The sequence below is a fragment of the Strigops habroptila genome, chromosome 1, assembly GCF_004027225.2.
Source record: "Strigops habroptila isolate Jane chromosome 1, bStrHab1.2.pri, whole genome shotgun sequence".
In the NCBI taxonomy this organism is placed as follows: Eukaryota; Metazoa; Chordata; class Aves; order Psittaciformes; family Psittacidae; genus Strigops; species Strigops habroptila.
Window position 1 is genome coordinate 124,282,555 of NC_044277.2, and position 17,685 is coordinate 124,300,239.

Consider the following 17,685-nt stretch of genomic DNA (forward strand, 5'->3'; position numbering starts at 1 on the left):
CATTTGATAGTATCTAAGTTATTATTTCCAGTGTAGATTTCAGTATTTGGACTTCATGTTTACCCTAAGGAACTCTCAATTTCTCAAATTAAATAGAGTAACTGAGGATATGGATAATTCTGGCCATTAAGAAAGCAATATTCCTATTTGCAGTGGTGAGTATATTTTTATAAATTTGTGGGAGAACTCTACCAATTTAGCAAAACTGGAAAAGGAGTGTATTACATACTCAGTCTCAGTATCATTGAGACATAGAACAGTAATTGAAATCATAAACTTATTAGCATTAAAGAAGAATGCTTCATAAACATAGTACAGCACATTAAACAATATTTGCTATTCTGCAAAATGGGATCAGATATTTGTCATGCAGAGTTGAACAGAAGAGCGTTTTGTTCTTCAACTGCATCTTTCAATTGCTGGAAACTTGCTTTTATTTTTAAATATAAACTATCTTACAATTTATGAGATGTAGACTTTGGGGAACATGGAAAATGCTTTTAGAAATGTTATTTAAAGAAGAATGAAGTAATACTTTGTTCATGGGTCGCTTCCTTATTCAAAAGGGAAATGAGGTTGCGTTTGATTTTTGAAAAAAGTATCTTCTGGAGTGTTTTTTGGTAACTGTCGTCATCTTTGGAATTTCCCATTTACTTGGGTACTATGGGATTTGTTTGCTGTACAATTACTGAATTGTCAAATACATAAATTGGTATAATCTTGCTTAAATTATTTAAACTAATGCGCAAATAAAAGCTTACACCAAGATCATCTTGCTGCTACTAGCAACACGTAACCTCTTGCAACAAAGGCCATATCTACAGTCTGCGTTATTCTGAGAGGTTTTGATATTGCATATATGTTAGAGGAACTGCAGATATTTAGAAACTCGTTGGAGGAAGGGTGTTCTCAAAGGCCAACTTTAGTCCAGACATTTCATCTCCTGCTGCAGTGAGTGGGAATAGAAGCTGCCGCTTTGAACAGTCTCATGTGGAGTATCCTCTCCATCTCCATGAGTACAGATAGAGGTTTGCGAGGGTCATCTCCCAGTGCCGAGTCAGTCCTATGGAGATGTGTCGTCCGGCAGGGTAATGAGTGCTCTGGGCCTAATCAAGCATCCACGATGCTGCTGAAGTTGCTTCAGGCTCATGAACTAAAAGTCATATGCACATTTAAGTGCTTTTCTGGAATGAGGCCAAAATGCTTAGCGCTCTGCAGGGCTGAGAACTTGAATTAGTCTCTTTGTGACTGTGAAATACAAAGCTTCTATTTTTAACTGCAACACCATCATCATAGAAAGAGATATTACGGTTTTATTTTTTTCATGCTTGTGAGTTTTCTGTTATTATAGTACAATTTCCAGATAATTCAATCTTTATCTGCTTTCAGTGGGAATTTAAGGTTATAGAAGATAACAGAATGGAAAGGTTAGTTTTGATAGATGAAGAGTGCTAGAGACCCTAGTAATGTGGTGGGGTTATTTTTGATAATGAGCTCTTCCATTGGTAAAGCAAATTAGTGCAACCATGTATTTTTGTCGTACTGTGAGAGAACAATTACATAGCATATCTATTAGGAGACATAAAAAATACTTTTGACAGATGGTATGGCTGTGAATTAGGATTTATGAAGATTATTGTATGTCTGGTGTCCAGGACACCTGGGATTATTAAATTGATGTAAGAAACAACAACAACAACAACAAAAATTACATTTCTGGTAATAGCTGCAGTGTTTTGTATCTCCCTACTGTCACCTTAAGAAGCAGCTTGTGTTTGTTTGATATTACACTTCTTGACAATCCAACATGCGCTCTTTAGCCAACAGATGTCAGCAGATTTAATGGGTGAAAACTGTACCAGTAAGTGTATTAAAATAAACTACCAAAAATGAGAGCTGTCTTTAGATTGTAAACTAAGATTTTCCTCTTGCCGTGTGGTGTTCTTGGTTTGTTTTTGGTTTTCTTTATAGTCCTATTTCTCCCTCAAATACTTAATAGCTGTTGCCTTCTATCTAAGGAGCTTCTTCTACGTTTTCTAGGGCAAGAGAGAATCCCTCAAGGGATTGCTTAATCCATAATTATCTAATTTATATGTTGTTGTTATAGCCACTCTTAATTATATACCTTGCTGTGATAACTTATCATCATGGAATGTAGTTTTCTTTATGAATTGCAATAGTTCTCTTATGGTTCTTGTGCCCTTTCTTTTCATAATTTGCTACTAAAAATGAGAATGGAGCAGATAGAAAGCCCATGTTTCTTGAAGTAAATTTAATATTATCTGTGGTTTCCTGCATATGCTTATGATGTGCACCATTTTGGGGAAGTATGTAAATAAATTAGAAAACAAAAATTGTATCTGAATTGCCAGATAATGTCCTCATTAAATGGATCCTTTGTAAAGCTGCTATGTAAGGATTCTGGATAGATGTAAATAACAGTTTCCCAGGCATCTGGTTAGGGGTCGTGTTAGTCAATTGGAAAGACAGAAATACTATGAGGAGATGTAAAATACCAAAGAAGAGATAATAGGAGTTGTAAGTGCACAGAGTAGGGGAAAAAATAATTTTCTTTTTACTCTTCTAGAGAAATTAGCAAGTATTGCTTAAGTTGATAGACTTTTAAAATATCATTTTGAGCAGATCACCTGATAAAATTTTAGGGCATGAATAATGCTAATGTTACCTTGTTTTCTTTTTTAAAATTATTATTATTTATTTAAAAAATTAGATTGAAATGAATTGTTTCTTCCAGAGCTTGTTATTGCCCAGTTTTTACTAAAGCTTAGCTGTCTGGATTGTTTTTGCAACTTACTGGAAAAGGAGCTATTACCATGTCTGTTCAGTCACCCAACTCTTAGTTTATGGTTCAGAGGGTCCCATATTTAAAATCACCAGAAGCGTGTTCTGGGCTAGATTTACTGCATCATTTTAAATATCCTCCATTTCCTTTAGAGAAAGTGGTTTATATTTCAAAATTATTGTCCAATGTTTGTGATTGCTCCCTTTTGACAAAATATAGTGTCTCTAGAAAATGTTGCTGCTCAGATTGGCTTTTTTTTTTTTTAAGCTCTTTTAAGCTAAAATTCTAGTCATGGCCTGGTTAGATTAATTGCTTGTCATATGTCATACTAACTCCAAGATCTTTTTCACAAATAAAGCCCTTAAAGCGTGTAGGTCCATATTTTCTGTCTTCTTAATTAGGTATGTAAGCAATAATCACTTAATGAAATTATCCAGTCTTAGAAGCGACTAGAATAAGGCTGTCTTGCAGCAAGTCATCAAGCATGTACTTTTCTCTGAATGTTGGTTCTGTCAAGAAGAAAGATCTTACGTTTTACTCAACTATTGTGTATGATCATAAGCCAAGCTATAGCAAGTCAATTTTTAACATTACCTTTAAAGAAAGATGACTAGTTTTCAATGTTGGTGGCTGCAATGGACATAATCTTTCTTAGCTCCCTCTGTCCTTTGCATATATAGGAAATAGTTGGCAGTTCTTTGAGTGATATGTGTGCAGCCACAGATCAGAAATGCACGCAAAGCATAGCTGCCATATGATAAGAAAGGCACAGTACATGGTCATGATCTTACTGAGAATGAAGGTTAATAGCCCAGTCACCCAAAACCATCAACTATTACATATTACAACTATTACTATGCCATAGCATATTTACTTTATAATGCTTCATTATATTGTAATGTTCATATTGCTACCTGGTAATTGACAAAAATATTTAAGAAGTCTTCTAAGAAGTCGAAGAAGATCTCCAGCATATCTGGACTAGTGGACTTAAGTCTGCCCTCAACAGTTGGGTAACTTAGAGGGGAGGGTGTGTATTATATATAAATACATCAGGTGTACATACATATGTAAAATTTAGGCAACATGATTATCCATAAAAAAGCCTGCTTCAGCATGTCACAAAGGATTAGTTGCAATGGCCTCACAAACAACATTTTATAAACTCTCATTCATGTGATTTATTGATCCAGGGTCAACCAACAAGACCTGGGGGTGTCTTGTAAGACTGTCGCCTTGTAGGGTTTTTCTCAGTTCTAACGTGAATAGTTATACTTGTTATCTGTGTAACATGATACACGGCTGAGGTTATTTCAGATACCTAGTAATCATAGTAACATCAAGAATGCTATGTCCATTGCCTTTTTCTTAAAGGGAAGCATTATATTTTTAGATGTAGGGAACTGGAGTGGGAGTTGAGAGATGTGAATTAACGTGGTTGTCACCAACTTCCTCTCTGAACTTGGAAAACAGTTTATTTTCAAAAACTAATGCAGAGGTCTCTTACAAAGAACTTTTCTATAACACTTTGCAAGTGTGAAGTACTGTTAAACCCTTTATATAACTTAAGTTAAGATTTCATTACAACAAGAACTGAGGAAGCCTTACAGTCTTTTAAGATGTGACTTGAATGTTCTGTTTGGCCAGCAAATACACGTAAACACAACAGATGGATTGGAGCATCCCTCCCTTGTGGTCAGTTTGTATGATTGGTGAGGTTTGAGCAACAGAAGACAAAATCACCTCCTGTAGGGACATACAGACACACGAGCATGGTATATTTTCATTTTTTTAGTGCCTATAAATAGGAATGTATGTACCCACGTGTATGAAGTTCATAAAATAGTAAAACTGGCCTGATTGGCAGCCTCTTCATTTTGAGAGCTAGGCTGTAGTAAAGGAATGTGTACTCCAAATAGTGACCAAGGCACATGCATTCAGAAGCACAATTTGCATACCTCCCTATTTAGTTTGGGCAGAGACTCACTATATGCTTGACTTAATTGCATGCTTACTCAGTTGCGTTGGGTGGTTATTTGTAGCAGGAGAAGCTCAAACTGGGTGCCCAGATGTTCTCATCACATATTTTTGCCTTCTTCTAATTTTGAGATCTTCTGACCAGCTTAATCCCCAGATAAAACTACTGATTATCCTGTATCTCTTGCCCAAACACATGCAGTCAGACTAAAAGCCAGTAATGCTGGTTCACTCTGCTGCTGTCAACAAATTGATTGGTCAGTCATTCTGCCTCTGGGAGCAACCCTTCTGGGCTCTCCAAATATTAAAATTGATCTAAAATGCATACACCACTTGATGAGACTCTGTGCTAACACAGCCTTATGGTGCAGTGATAATTACAGCATGATGCATTAGCATAAAATGGTGGCTAAAAGACTGTAGCATAGGACAGCTTATTAATAATTACTTTAAACACCAAGTAAGGAAAATAACAATGTCTTTAGGTTAATTTTGCTGCCACTTTCTGGGGAAACAAACCAAAACAAAAAAAAACCACAAACAAACGAACAAAACAGAAACACAAAATACCAGTGGGCACTCCTTTTAATGGAAAGGAACTATGTCATGAAAACTGCCTCATTTCAGTCCAAAATGTTGATATTGGTAAGACAGGAATATGTTTTTCTGTACTTTCCATCAGTGTGGTGATCCTTTCACCACAGTGTGCTACTGCTGTAATTTCTGCCTTAAATCCCCAAAGCTTCACCACTCCTCACTCATATCAGATTTGTGAAAGACTGTGCATTGGGTAGTACATAGTCAAATTTTGTTCTAAAGCACTTTATGAAAGTCAAAGATAAAATGGAAATTAATTTGTTTGCAAATTTCTTTGCTTCCACAGTGTTACAAATTTGAAGAATGCTTTTCTACTGTTGTAATGCAATTAGTAGTCCTGCTTGATAAAAGCAAATCTATTTTTAAAGCAAAAAAAAGTACCCTTCCTTTTCATTATGGTCCAGTTATCTTCATCTGACAGAGAACCAAGTTCTGGCCACTTTAGAGGCCACCTTAATTGAAGGAAATGACCAATATTTGTTTCTTTATATTTAATTAATTAATTATTTGGTCCTTTACTGCTTTAAGAGTCATCATGCTTTTATTCCTGCATCTCAGAAGCCTAAGCAGTAGATGCTGGGGACAACTCAGTCTTCTTACTATTTTTACATTGAAGCTTTACAAACTTTGGCTCCTGGTAACCTGTTTGCTGAAGGTGCTGTTGGCAACTGCTCCAACTACAGATTGTCTATGGAGGAACATAAAGTCAAATATCCATCCTTCCTTTTTCTCACTGACTTGAATCTCCCAAGCAGGTGGGAAGTTGTGTTAAGAGAATCTTGCCTAATTCTCTGTTTTAGGCATTAGAATATTTTACATCTGTAAACAGGACATATTGCTAGTCTTGCCACATGCTTGGATTTTAAGCAGCATGATAAAAACCTCAGTATAAAGCACCTAGTACAGCCATTTTTATTCACACATCTGCCTGAGAATCCATTTGTGTTCTTCAAGACTGAGGAGAGAGATCATTAGGAAGATCCAGGGGCTTAGTTACCTAACACAACTTCTGAAAGCATGGCTGAGGATGATGTTTGCAGGTATCGCTGAAGAACACCTGGGTTCAGACTAGTAACTCTTTGCTGTTTGCTCTACTTAATTAGCTTTTTTTCTGAAAACCAAATCCAAGATAATTTCCTTTTCCTTTTATTGTAGATGGGAATTGTTATCCCTCTGTCTTTTTCCGCTCACTGCTATTTACATTCTATGGAGACATTTCACGGATGTTGCAGACTACCTCAATTACTCAAGGAGAGATGTCTTGAAACAATAACTTCTGATTTATGCAGCTTTTCCCAGTTGTTTCAATTTGCTGAAAAATTTATTGCCGCCCCCCACCCCCCCTTTTTTTTTTTTTGTGAGACCGTGTTTGCTAAATATTTCCTTATTGGCTTTGTATGTTTAATTGTCTAAGTTCTTAAGTAGACAGCTTCCTTTCCCATTCAAGTCCTTGGATTTTCATACACTTTAGTACAATGATGAGAGAATGTAGAATTATCCGTCTTTTTAGAGCTTCTGCTCCATGGATATCTACCATCTCAGAGAAACTGTCTTCTTTATCCTGCCATAACAGATAACTATGTTGGAGCTTCTACAATTGCAGGGATTGGGAGCAAGAGGTAGAGAGAAGGAGGCAGAGACCCAGTTTGCCTAAGCTTGTCCTGTTCAGGATATCAGCTTCCCAAAAAGTCTTCAGGATATTTTTTTGCTTGGAGCAGTACAAAGAAACTCAAATCTTCTTGTCACTAGCTACGTCAACCGAATGTAGCTGCTAAATTAAAAAGGATTATTTAAATACTGTTGATTCAATATGCAATTAAAGTTTTATAAATATTAATTGCTTTGTATATTCTCTGGCTGTACTGAAAAGTTACCTGAGTTCTGTATTACATCAGGAATGAAGGTAGCAGCAAAATAAATGTGAGTACTTTGTGCATTTGGACGACACTGAAGTTACAGAACAAATCCGTTATCAGCATTTATCAGATTTCTCTATTCATTTTGCAATATATTGACTTGCCCTTCATTTGTGATTTGTGGCTTTGGAATGCACTGCTGGTTTCTAGAGCTGCCTGCATTTCCAATTACAGTTCTTCTGGCTTGCAGTTTACTTACTACAGTAATTTTCATGAACTTTTTAATCTTTCAGCATACATGCTACAGAAAAAAAATCTGGCCTAGTTAGTAACATTTCCTGGCACGGGTAGAAACACAACGTGCTGAATGGTGTTCATGTTGCTTATTATAATGTATGAGATCTTTGCTATGAATAGCTTGCATAGTACTTCAAAGGAAAGGAGGAACTAGATAAACTGTTCCTTACTGAACCCACACCTCTCTCTTTCTTCTGAGATAATTCTTATCATGATATTCATATTGCAGAGGAGAACGTTGTACAAAATTCACCTATTAGGGCAGTGCCCTAAGCTCAGGGACCTCAGAGAGGCACAGGGAGGCAGCAAGAACAGGAAGCCTGCTGCTGAGGGGGCACAGCTGGTACAACTCTTCAATTATCAGATTCGAAAATGCTAAAATTGGTTGGGATAGAAGGAAAGATAAGAGTGTAATTATTTTAGTTATGGTGGGAAATGAAGTATTTTTAATAAAGATGTAGAATCCTTTTCTGCTTCATTTTTATTTCTGCTTTCTCTTATTTCTGCAGTCTTCCTTCATGTTGCATCTTGTCCCTGTTTGTTTAATTTTATAGTTTCTCAGTATAGATGCTCATGTTTAAGATGTTATGGCTCGCTGTCTTTAAAAAAATTATTGAATGAAGTAATTAAATAATAGGAATTAGAAGTGAAGGAATAGAAGTAGGAATTAGGAATAAAAATATCATTATACAATTTTGCTCATAAGGTCAATATATTTGCTAAATTTATCACCACCCCCCTGCAAATATTTCCTGTGCCCAACTGTTATTATAGAGGATTGAGTAAAAATAGAATCTTTATCTTGTTCTGGTTTGAGTTTCTGAAATTGTTAACAAAGAAAAACGTGGGTTTTTTCCTAGGATGAACAAACGAGATTGTTTGGACACTAGCAATGAAGCCTTTTGTGGTACTTGAGAATAATTTTCAGGGTAGGATTATATTCTGTAAGTGTTTCATAAATAAAATTTAGAGGCATCTCTCATATTTACTGGGATACTGAAACTAACACGCTTTAACCGTGCAACATTCAGATATCCAGAGTTCAAATGGCAACCTCACGATTCTTCCCGTCTGCAGAGATTACCAGTTTTAGCTGTTTGGGAGGGCAAGGAGCATGTACTAATTACAGAAAGTTCATTCTGCATTTAAATTCAAAATCGTTTTATGTTAGAGAAAAAGCTGGTTCTGAATAATTGCACTTTTCTAATTGCTTTAATGCCAATAAGGATGTACAAATGTACATCATTATTGATACTGAATGTGTGGTTTAGCAAAGATTCCCCTACTGTTCTTTGTAGGCCAGGATACTCTGTGGGCAGCTTTTGTATAATAATGAAAAACTGTAGAATGTCAGAGGTACTTTTCACTGTTTCTTTAGAATTTTTTCTTGAAGATTTCAACAACATTAACCTGACCTTGATTCTGTTTTAGTCTAAGAAATGGCTGAAAAGCATGCTTTAAAGAGGAAAGTGAAAAATATCAAAAAAGTATGACACAAATCAGTAAAAATATTCCTAAATGCTTATTTTAAAATCTGGTTCTGTTTTACTCTGAACACCTATATTGATAAATGGAGAAAAAACATGCTGCCTACCAATCACACAAAATTTGTGCAGGTAGCAGGACCTCTTTAAGAAAGACAAATCACTGCTGTATTACAGAATGAGAGTCATAAGAAGCTGAGAAACAAGAGCCCAAAGCAAATGGGAAAGCTGATTTCCACTGACAGCCATTCTTGCTTCTAAAAGCCTCTCCAAGGACTCAATCTTAGCCCGAAGCTTTCAGGCATGGAAGTCTGCCCTGTTGCAACCAGTGACACCACCAGTCTTAGGCTAGCATTACAATTCCATTCACTGCATTTCTGTTAAGAAAGAAACTGTCCAGAAGCCATTCGGATACAGCAATGAGCTACTGCAAGGTCTCCAGCATTACTACTTCCACCTGCTTTTGTTGTCCCAGAGAGAAATAACTTTTCTCTTGAGTCCCTGGAGGTGTTGCTGACTAAACTTTTGAGTGAGACTCGAAAGAATAGCAGCTCTCACGACTCACATAAGGTTTTCCAAGGCATCTCAGGGGCATCTATATTGTGTTTGTCTGGGTGTGTTTCTTCCTTTCTTACAGTTCTGTAAGGATATAGGTCACACACTTACCAGTGTGTTGTGTGTGAGGGGAGGTTGTTGTTGATGTTTTGGGTTGGGTTTTTTGTGACATTTAAAAACTATCATGTCATGTACACTTCCCCCCCTCCAGCTAATCCACTTTATTGTTTTAATATTTTAAGCTATTTCTCCTAGCTTAAATTTTTGAATATGAAGCTGTAAACATTCAGAGCACCTGATGAATAGTTTTTCTTTCCTCCTCTGTTTCATTTTGCCATTAATGTTCTGATTTGAAAAGTGAATCATTACCATCAGTGGAGATGCTCACTCTGCAATTCCTACAAATTTTCTAAAAAGGCCCAGTGAATACCCTAAAAAGTATCAACTGAAACACAAATGGAAGAACAATCCCCTAAGACAATTTCCCTTTCTAGATACATCAGAAATAACTGCATAATGCTAAATAAATTCTGAGATACATTATGATACACTGTTTTCTGTAATACCACAAAATTGCCTGAAATAAAGATAATATTTTTTGTCACCAGTAGTTTTATAAGTCTCTGTCATAATTATGATACTGCTGGATTTTTACTAAATATTCTGGAAGATTGAATATACTGTTTATTTCTCAAGGCTGTCTTTTTAAAGGAAATGGGTCTGCTTCTGGACATCCCCCCAACCCCCTTTTTTTTAAACAGAAATTTCTTTAAATGAATCGCTTCTTGTTAGAAAACCTTGTTTGATAGTTTGGATTACAACAATGCTAGCACTGATCTTGGATGCTCCTTCGGAGCACTGTAAATCCAGTTTCTCAGTACATTGTAAACTATGCATTTTTTCTTCCTTATGAGACTCTTGGCAGACTTTATGGTTAGCACACAGAGATGCAGCAAACTAGATGTTTTTAAAGGCAGCTGAGAAATTTTTTTTTTTTTTTTTTTTTTTTTGAGAGCAGAGGGGAAGAATTTACCTTAGGGGATAAGTTTATACTTCGTTAGCTTTGAAACAACATATAGCACCCATCCTGTCAGAGCGCAATTAGTATCTGGTGGCCAGCTACCGTATATGTGTAATATATACATATACATACTGTTTCTTTTATCCCTGTTCATTTGGATTGCAAATCAAGAATGAAGAAAACACCTTGCTTATTTGAATTAAATTTGATTACCGTACCTTCTGTAGTTTTAACTGTTTTTTCCGACTCCCTGATGTTTGGTGAAATGTAAATTGTTTGGTGATCTTCTGTGTCCATTCAGTTAGTATTTCTCATAGCAGGATTGTGTGTCATAGCATTTGGTAGTGCTTTGTTTAGCTAATGTCCAGAGAATATGCTCTGAATAGATTGTATTCTGGGTAAATAAGTTAGGCATTTAAGTAGAAACCAGTGTGACTGATGTGGGATATCAGATTCTCTAGGATTTGCAGTTCTATATGTGCTTGAGGAATGCATGCATGAAAACATAAGCCATTTCATAACCTTGACTTTGATTGCATCACATAGCTTTGTGCTGGTGTCTGCATTGTAACCAGCTTGGGCGATCTCAGCGCTGATGGGAGATGGATGTTCTCTGCTAGTGTGCCCAGTTCTTCATTACATTACCACAGTCACTATAAAAGCCTGATCGTCAGGTTGGCTTCATCAAGGTTTTTTCCACTATGCGGATTCTCCAGCATATGTCTTACCCCATTTAAAGGATGTATTTATGCCATAAAAACATATGACACACTGTGTACTAGATAAAGGGCTCCACAATATTCCAGGAGTTAAACTGCAAACATGACAGTTTTCCAGCAGCCTATCTTCCATTAAGTTTCCAGTTAAATTTTGGCCAGTGTTTTTCTACCAGGTTTGGATTTTGCATTCTGCATTAAAGAGTTATCCTCCCCAAGTTTTGCATTTTTCCCATTGCATAATTTGTTGGGATATCAGCACAGTAATAGTAACATAAAATGTGACTTGCTGTAAATGAAAAAATGAATGTGAACATTTTAAGATAGTGAAAAATAGCCATTTTCATGGGAGAGACAGTAGTGGTTTATATGTGAAACTGAAATAGGAAATCTCGAGTCCTTTTCCCATTTATGCTGTAAACTGATCTTGTCATATTGGTCCTAAGACCTTCTCGGGAGGGGTTGGATATACTGGGAGCCAAAGACCATTGGATCCAAGATCAGATTATGGCATTTGTTTTACTGACCTGACCCTTTTCTTTGTTCCTGACTTATCTGTACTATGTTGCTCACAGCCATTTTGGGCTTTATTTATGATACTGTTTTGACTATTCAAATAGGATCAGAATCTATAGACTACTAAGAACCTTGCTGACACTATGCAGAGATTAAGTATGGTTAAGTGATGTTGAACAGTAAAATAATTCTAATGTAATTCATCCTTCCTTACTGCAGTCTTGCTTTGAAATGTGGAGAGGGACCTGGGAGTAAGAAAAGCTGGTTCTTGCTCTGTCATTGTAAATACATGGTGTGGGTTGTGTGCAGAAAGGGTTTTAATTTCTGGGGCTGCCCATTTGGTACCCTTCTAACAAATGTAAAGTTTCTGGGGGAAAAAAGAAGATCCAAGATGCTTTGTGCTCTCTCCATTTATTTTTTTTTGCCTTCTTTGAAGTTAGTTTTGCCACGTGATAGTCCAATTTGCATTGTAAATTGAGTTCATCCAGCTTGTGGGACAATAGAGATATAAACAGGTGTTCATAAAAGTATAGTTTGCCAAACAAAATAAACATTAGATTCTAGGGATTTCTGATTATCATCTGAGCTATGGGAATAGGACAGCAAGTGAGGGATCATTTTTCCCTGGAATGTGGGAGTGGGGGGAAGCAGAATGGTCTTTGAAGATCCGTTTAATTGATTCCTCAATGTAACCTTTTCCTGTTTTTCATTCGGGGCTTTCTGGCTCCACTTTCCCCTTCAGAATATGGGACTGATGTAATACAAGCAAATACCAGCACCTCCATAAATTCTCCTCAGGTTATTTATTTCAAGAAGGAAAGCGCAGTGCAGTGTAGAAATTAAGGGAAGTTTTTAAGTTTACAGCAACTACAAAATTAAATACTTATTTGAAGTATTGTGGGAGTTTTTCAGATAAATATCTTTAACATAAATGTTCTGTGTGTTTGGCAGTGTTCTTAGCAAGATAATATGTCTATAGAAGATGTTTATGAATTTTGTTACAATGCACACCTTCAGCCTATTTGGCCATGACAAGAAGGAAGACTTCCTCTAAGTGTTATCAGTCAGCAGCTATAGAAGTTAAGATCCTCTTTAAAGTGAGAGCTGCTGATCTTCAACTTGAAGATAACTATGCTGATTAGAACAGACAAGTACAAGACGTTTTAGGGTTTTTCCTGAACTTACAGACTTATGGTGCTATTGCCTTGGGTTTTTTTGCTCAGAGCTTGGAAAGCTGCAGTAGAAGAACTATGCAGTCTTCCTGACTTTTCATCATCTGTAAACTGTAGCTTCAGGGATTATTTGGTACAGACATGTCAGTATTACAATAGCTTAGAGAATACTGTTAAAGCAGGAGAAACCCAGTGACATACCCTGTCTGTCTCCATAGGGCTCTGAAGTGACCTAGAAGAGTAGACAAAGATGGGACTACCCTTTCCTTTTTGATACCTATAATTATTTTTAACAACTAGCCAGAAGGTGATCTGAAAAAAATGGGGAAAAATCAAACAGGCTTTGTTACTGCAGAGTGAACCCAGCAGCTCAGTAGAAAGATGTTTTCTTCACTTGACTCCTTTGAGCTCATTCACTCCTCTTTTGTACTGGATCGTAACAAGTAAGGTTAGTAGTTACATCTAGCAGTCATTCCTTTTAATAAAACTTCTTAAGAAATTTTACATTATTATCCTGTAACATAATAATAACTGATTTGGGGAAGTTCATCTTAAACTTTAGGTTTCTAGTCTTCATGAGTATAAACAAAAGCTTCCAAATGAGGGTCCATTTCAGAGCGTGCAGCACCACTAATCTCTTCTGACCCAGTAGCTTATGGAGGCATGAGCTTCCTCAGTCACCTAAGCACTGACTCTGAACTGACATAGATTGGCAAGATTATCTATTTCATTGTTGACAGTTTAATAGAAGGTTTAATGTTTGCTTATCTGTCCTACTAGACGAAATGTTGGGTTATGTGAGGAATGAGTAGTGCTCAGGTTGCATTCAAGTCAAATCCAGTCCTTCCTCTGAGAAGCAGACAAACTGCTTTACCTGGCTAAATGCTTAGTTGCGTTACTTACTCCCACAGTAGAAAACAAACCACCTCACCACCCAAACTGTCCTTCTGCCAAACAGCGACAACCTCAGGTTCTCTGTAACAGTCAACTCCAGCACAGGTCAGATCTTGAGCGGCACAGCTCCCATAAAAATAATGGAAAAATTTAGGATGAAAGCGCCCTCCATACAACTAGATCCATTTAACTCTTGTGATCAGTTGAACACCAAATTAACTTTTAAAGCTTTCAGTGCTCTCCCTTCCCTAATAACAGCATAAACTTTGGACTTTTCTGGCTGTGTGCTGTGTATGGAGGGTTGAAAGGAAGAAGTCAGGACTTCAATCAGAAATTCGTGTCTAATGTTCTTGGCTTTGACATGACTTGTTAAGCACTTTTGAACAAATTACTGAAGATTCCCATATGTATGCTTATACAAAACAAAAGTCCGTATAACAAACATCTTATTCCTAGAGATGATGTGAGAGCTATCAGTTTGGATAGCATTTTATGGCTATAAATAGTAAAGTTAGATTTGATTTCTAGTAAATAGTCTTTTCTCTGTTTTTGAAACAATAGAAGTTTTAGGATAGACACTTAATAAGGTCATATTGGTAGGCCAGTATCAAAGCTTGCAAGTATATTGGGTTCAGCATCCTGTCTGCTGGCATTTTCTGTAAATTATATTGACCTTTTTATGGTGAGTTTTTTTGTTTGGTTTGGTTTGGTTTGGTTTATTTTATTTTATTTATTTTATTTTTTATTTTATTGTTGGTTTTGATTCAAGGGTTTTGGGATTTTAGTTTTTGTTTGTTTTAAGTTTTGTTGACTGTTGTTATTCTATAAAGCACATGTTTGGCAATGCATATATTGCAATTCCTATTGCAATTCCAATTTTGCAATTTCATTTTAATTTGGAAAGCAACATCATTAATACTTTGAAATAACTGGGATAGGACTGTTTTATAAACATCAGTCATGCCTTTGTTGGACAACTTCTCAAAAGGCACAAGGGGAACAAAAGACAGAGCTTCATCAGTTTATGAAAAGAGTTATATGCAAGTCATTTCCCCTAAGCAAGACTGGACATTATGACAAAAAGTCCCACCAGACTTATGGGTTTCATAAATGCAGAGTAACAATAGTTTGAGAAATCTCACTAATCATCAAAAAAATGTATTGTTGTTTTAGCATTAATTCAAGTCAACTTGACCCAAAAAATTGTATCTACATGAATTAAGAACTGCTGTTTCAGATGTATTTCAACCAAACTCTGAAACTGATTTTATTTATTATTTTATTTTTTTCATGTATTAGTAGGTCATGATGGTTCTAAGCACAGAGCCTTAGCTGCCTGATTCATGATGTCTAAATTTCTGCTTTTCTGTTCTCTTTAGATAAATACAGGGCACCGATCGCAGCTGAGTATATCAAGTGCTGAGGTGGGAAATGAAAGGAGTCAAAATTTGGAAAGCAGCCCTTTCATGTCAGATCTTCTGAGTGACGTACCCTTTGCCCTAGCACCACATGTGTTAGCAGTACAGGGCACCCGTAATGATGTTCCTGACCGATTGCTCACCTATGACATCAATGATAATTTATCAAGATTTTGGTATGACTTTACCCTTGAAAATTCAGTGCTTTGTGATCCTTAATGTTTTCTTTAGTATTTCTGTCTGTGTCAAGGAAAAAGTCCTAAGGTGAAGATAAAGAGTTACTTTAATCGACTTAATATTTTGGGGGACTACCACTGGTGTATCAGATGAATTGTGTCAAAAGGATTCTTATTCACAACCATGTTATATTTCTTAGCTTTAAGTGAACTGTGACTTACTATGTTAAATATTCTGGTTATCTCCAAAGAAATCAAGTAAAATTGTTTCAGCCTGAGACTGGGTGTTGGTATCTACTTCTGGTAGGTAGGCTGCAGACACAGACATTTCATAACCTTAAGATGAAGTCTACACACACCTGCACTGTTTTGTTATTTCACTCAGATACTAAACATGTAGATCCTGTTGCATGTGTTAAGATCACCTCTGATTTTCTTCACATAGAAACCAGTATTAACATTGAAGCAATATTGCTTTGCACTCCTGGACAGACAGCTTTTCAGTTAAACCAAGTTTTAAAACTCAGAGTTTATTATGAGTACTAAAATAATTATGAAGACTTAATAGAACTGGTTAAATTTACCAATTTCAAGGTGAAAATCAGTTGCTCCTCTCCCTTTCCAATAGATGGTATTTTTGTCCATCTCACGTTGCGCCTGTAGAAGTCCTCCCCGCCTGCCTGTTGGCTGCTGTTTGTTCTCATTACCACATGTGCTCCTGATTTATACACAGATCAGCTTTTCCATTTTAACCTCCTTGCCCCCTGAAGAAGGAAATCTCAGGACACGTACTTTTAATGGTCACACCCTTCTTTTTTTAATTTGTGTGCCAGAGATACAGATGGCAATGTTTAACAACAGGAAAACATTACATTGTTTCTTATCCAGCTAAATTATATGGCTAAGTACCTAAACATGCATTCTCACAGACCACTGTGTCCCCTGCTCACAAGCTTTAAGCATGTTTTTCCCTGACTAAAACCAGAGCTGCTGTTGCATGAGCAACAGCTCTCTGATGTAACATCACAATCTTTGATGAATAATGATCTGTGTCACACAAAAGACCACTTTTTTTCTCTATTGGGGTAGAATATTTATATTGTGCCAAATGTTAGTGGATGTTTTCATGTATTTTCTATGCTCTGTGGTAGCTTAAAATACATATATTTTTAGACTTGCATCCTCTTACAGTTTTTGAGATAAATACTGTAAATGATGGAGAAATTACATTGTGAATACATCTTAGGTTGTTAAATATTTGTGGTTTAGATTTTTTTAAATGTATGTATTTAATATGTTTGACAGCTATGTTCATAAATGTTTTGAAGTTATTGTTTCAGGGAACATATCTGTGCTGCAGTCCAATAAAAAATGTGCTAAATAACAGTGAGTTATTTCTTATGTGTGAGAGTTATTACTCAGCTTCACCTGTATTGTTTACTATAGCTGTGACCATTCAGACTTCATGGGAGCTTGGACTTGGAAATTCAATTTGGAAATCTTTTCATCAGTGTCATTTAAAATAGGGGTCCTTCTGATCAAATATATTTCACATTCATTGAATGTATTCTGTGTGGTGGTTTAGGTGTTATCCATAGCTCTGCTCTGAGGATACTATGGCTGTGAGCTGGGAAGTACTCGCACCTCTTATAAGGAAGAATTGATTTTAACAAGTTGTTTAGAACTGGTTTGTGTGCTAATTTTTTAGTTAACAACGCATACCTGAAGAACTAAATTTAATTTTCATGATTGCTTTATATTTAATCATTTGAAAAATAAATCATTCTGCAAATAGCGTGTTTCCATTCAAGTTGTCCATTTCGAATCCAAAATGTTTCTGCAGCTCAGCTGGTCTAGAAGCAGAACTGCAAAACACTGTTGAAGACTGAACAAACTCACAATACTTGTTCTTTCTTTGCTAGCTGACTTGGCGTATAATTCTGTGCATTCATTTCTTGCCAGAACTTAGATAATTTATCTAAAATAATTACATCTTGTCAGAACTGTGCTCTGTTACACTCACAAGCATCCTTCCAAAAGAAAAGGAGAGGCAAAGGAGAGTAGGGAGGAGGTTGTGTTCACCCATGATGAGAAATGTGGACAGTAGGTTAAACATTTGGCCTTCATCCTTCGTCATGTTCTGTAAAGGGTAAAATCTACACCTAGGAAGAGTACTAGTAATGTGCAAGGATGCTGGAAATGT

At 36.3% G+C, this 17,685-nt stretch overlaps 1 protein-coding gene across 3 annotated transcripts in view; it reads left to right on the plus strand.

Moving 5' to 3' along the window:
- Positions 1-17,276, plus strand: part of UMAD1 (UBAP1-MVB12-associated (UMA) domain containing 1) — an 81,532-nt gene extending 64,256 nt beyond the window's left edge. For all 3 annotated transcript variants that reach the window (XM_030511891.1, XM_030511897.1, XM_032920384.1), the window contains one exon: positions 15,268-17,276. In XM_030511891.1, coding sequence (XP_030367751.1) covers positions 15,268-15,525 — 258 coding nt within the window. In that variant the 3' untranslated portion in view covers positions 15,526-17,276. The remainder of the gene's footprint in view (positions 1-15,267) is intronic.
- Positions 17,277-17,685: the final 409 nt, after the last annotated feature.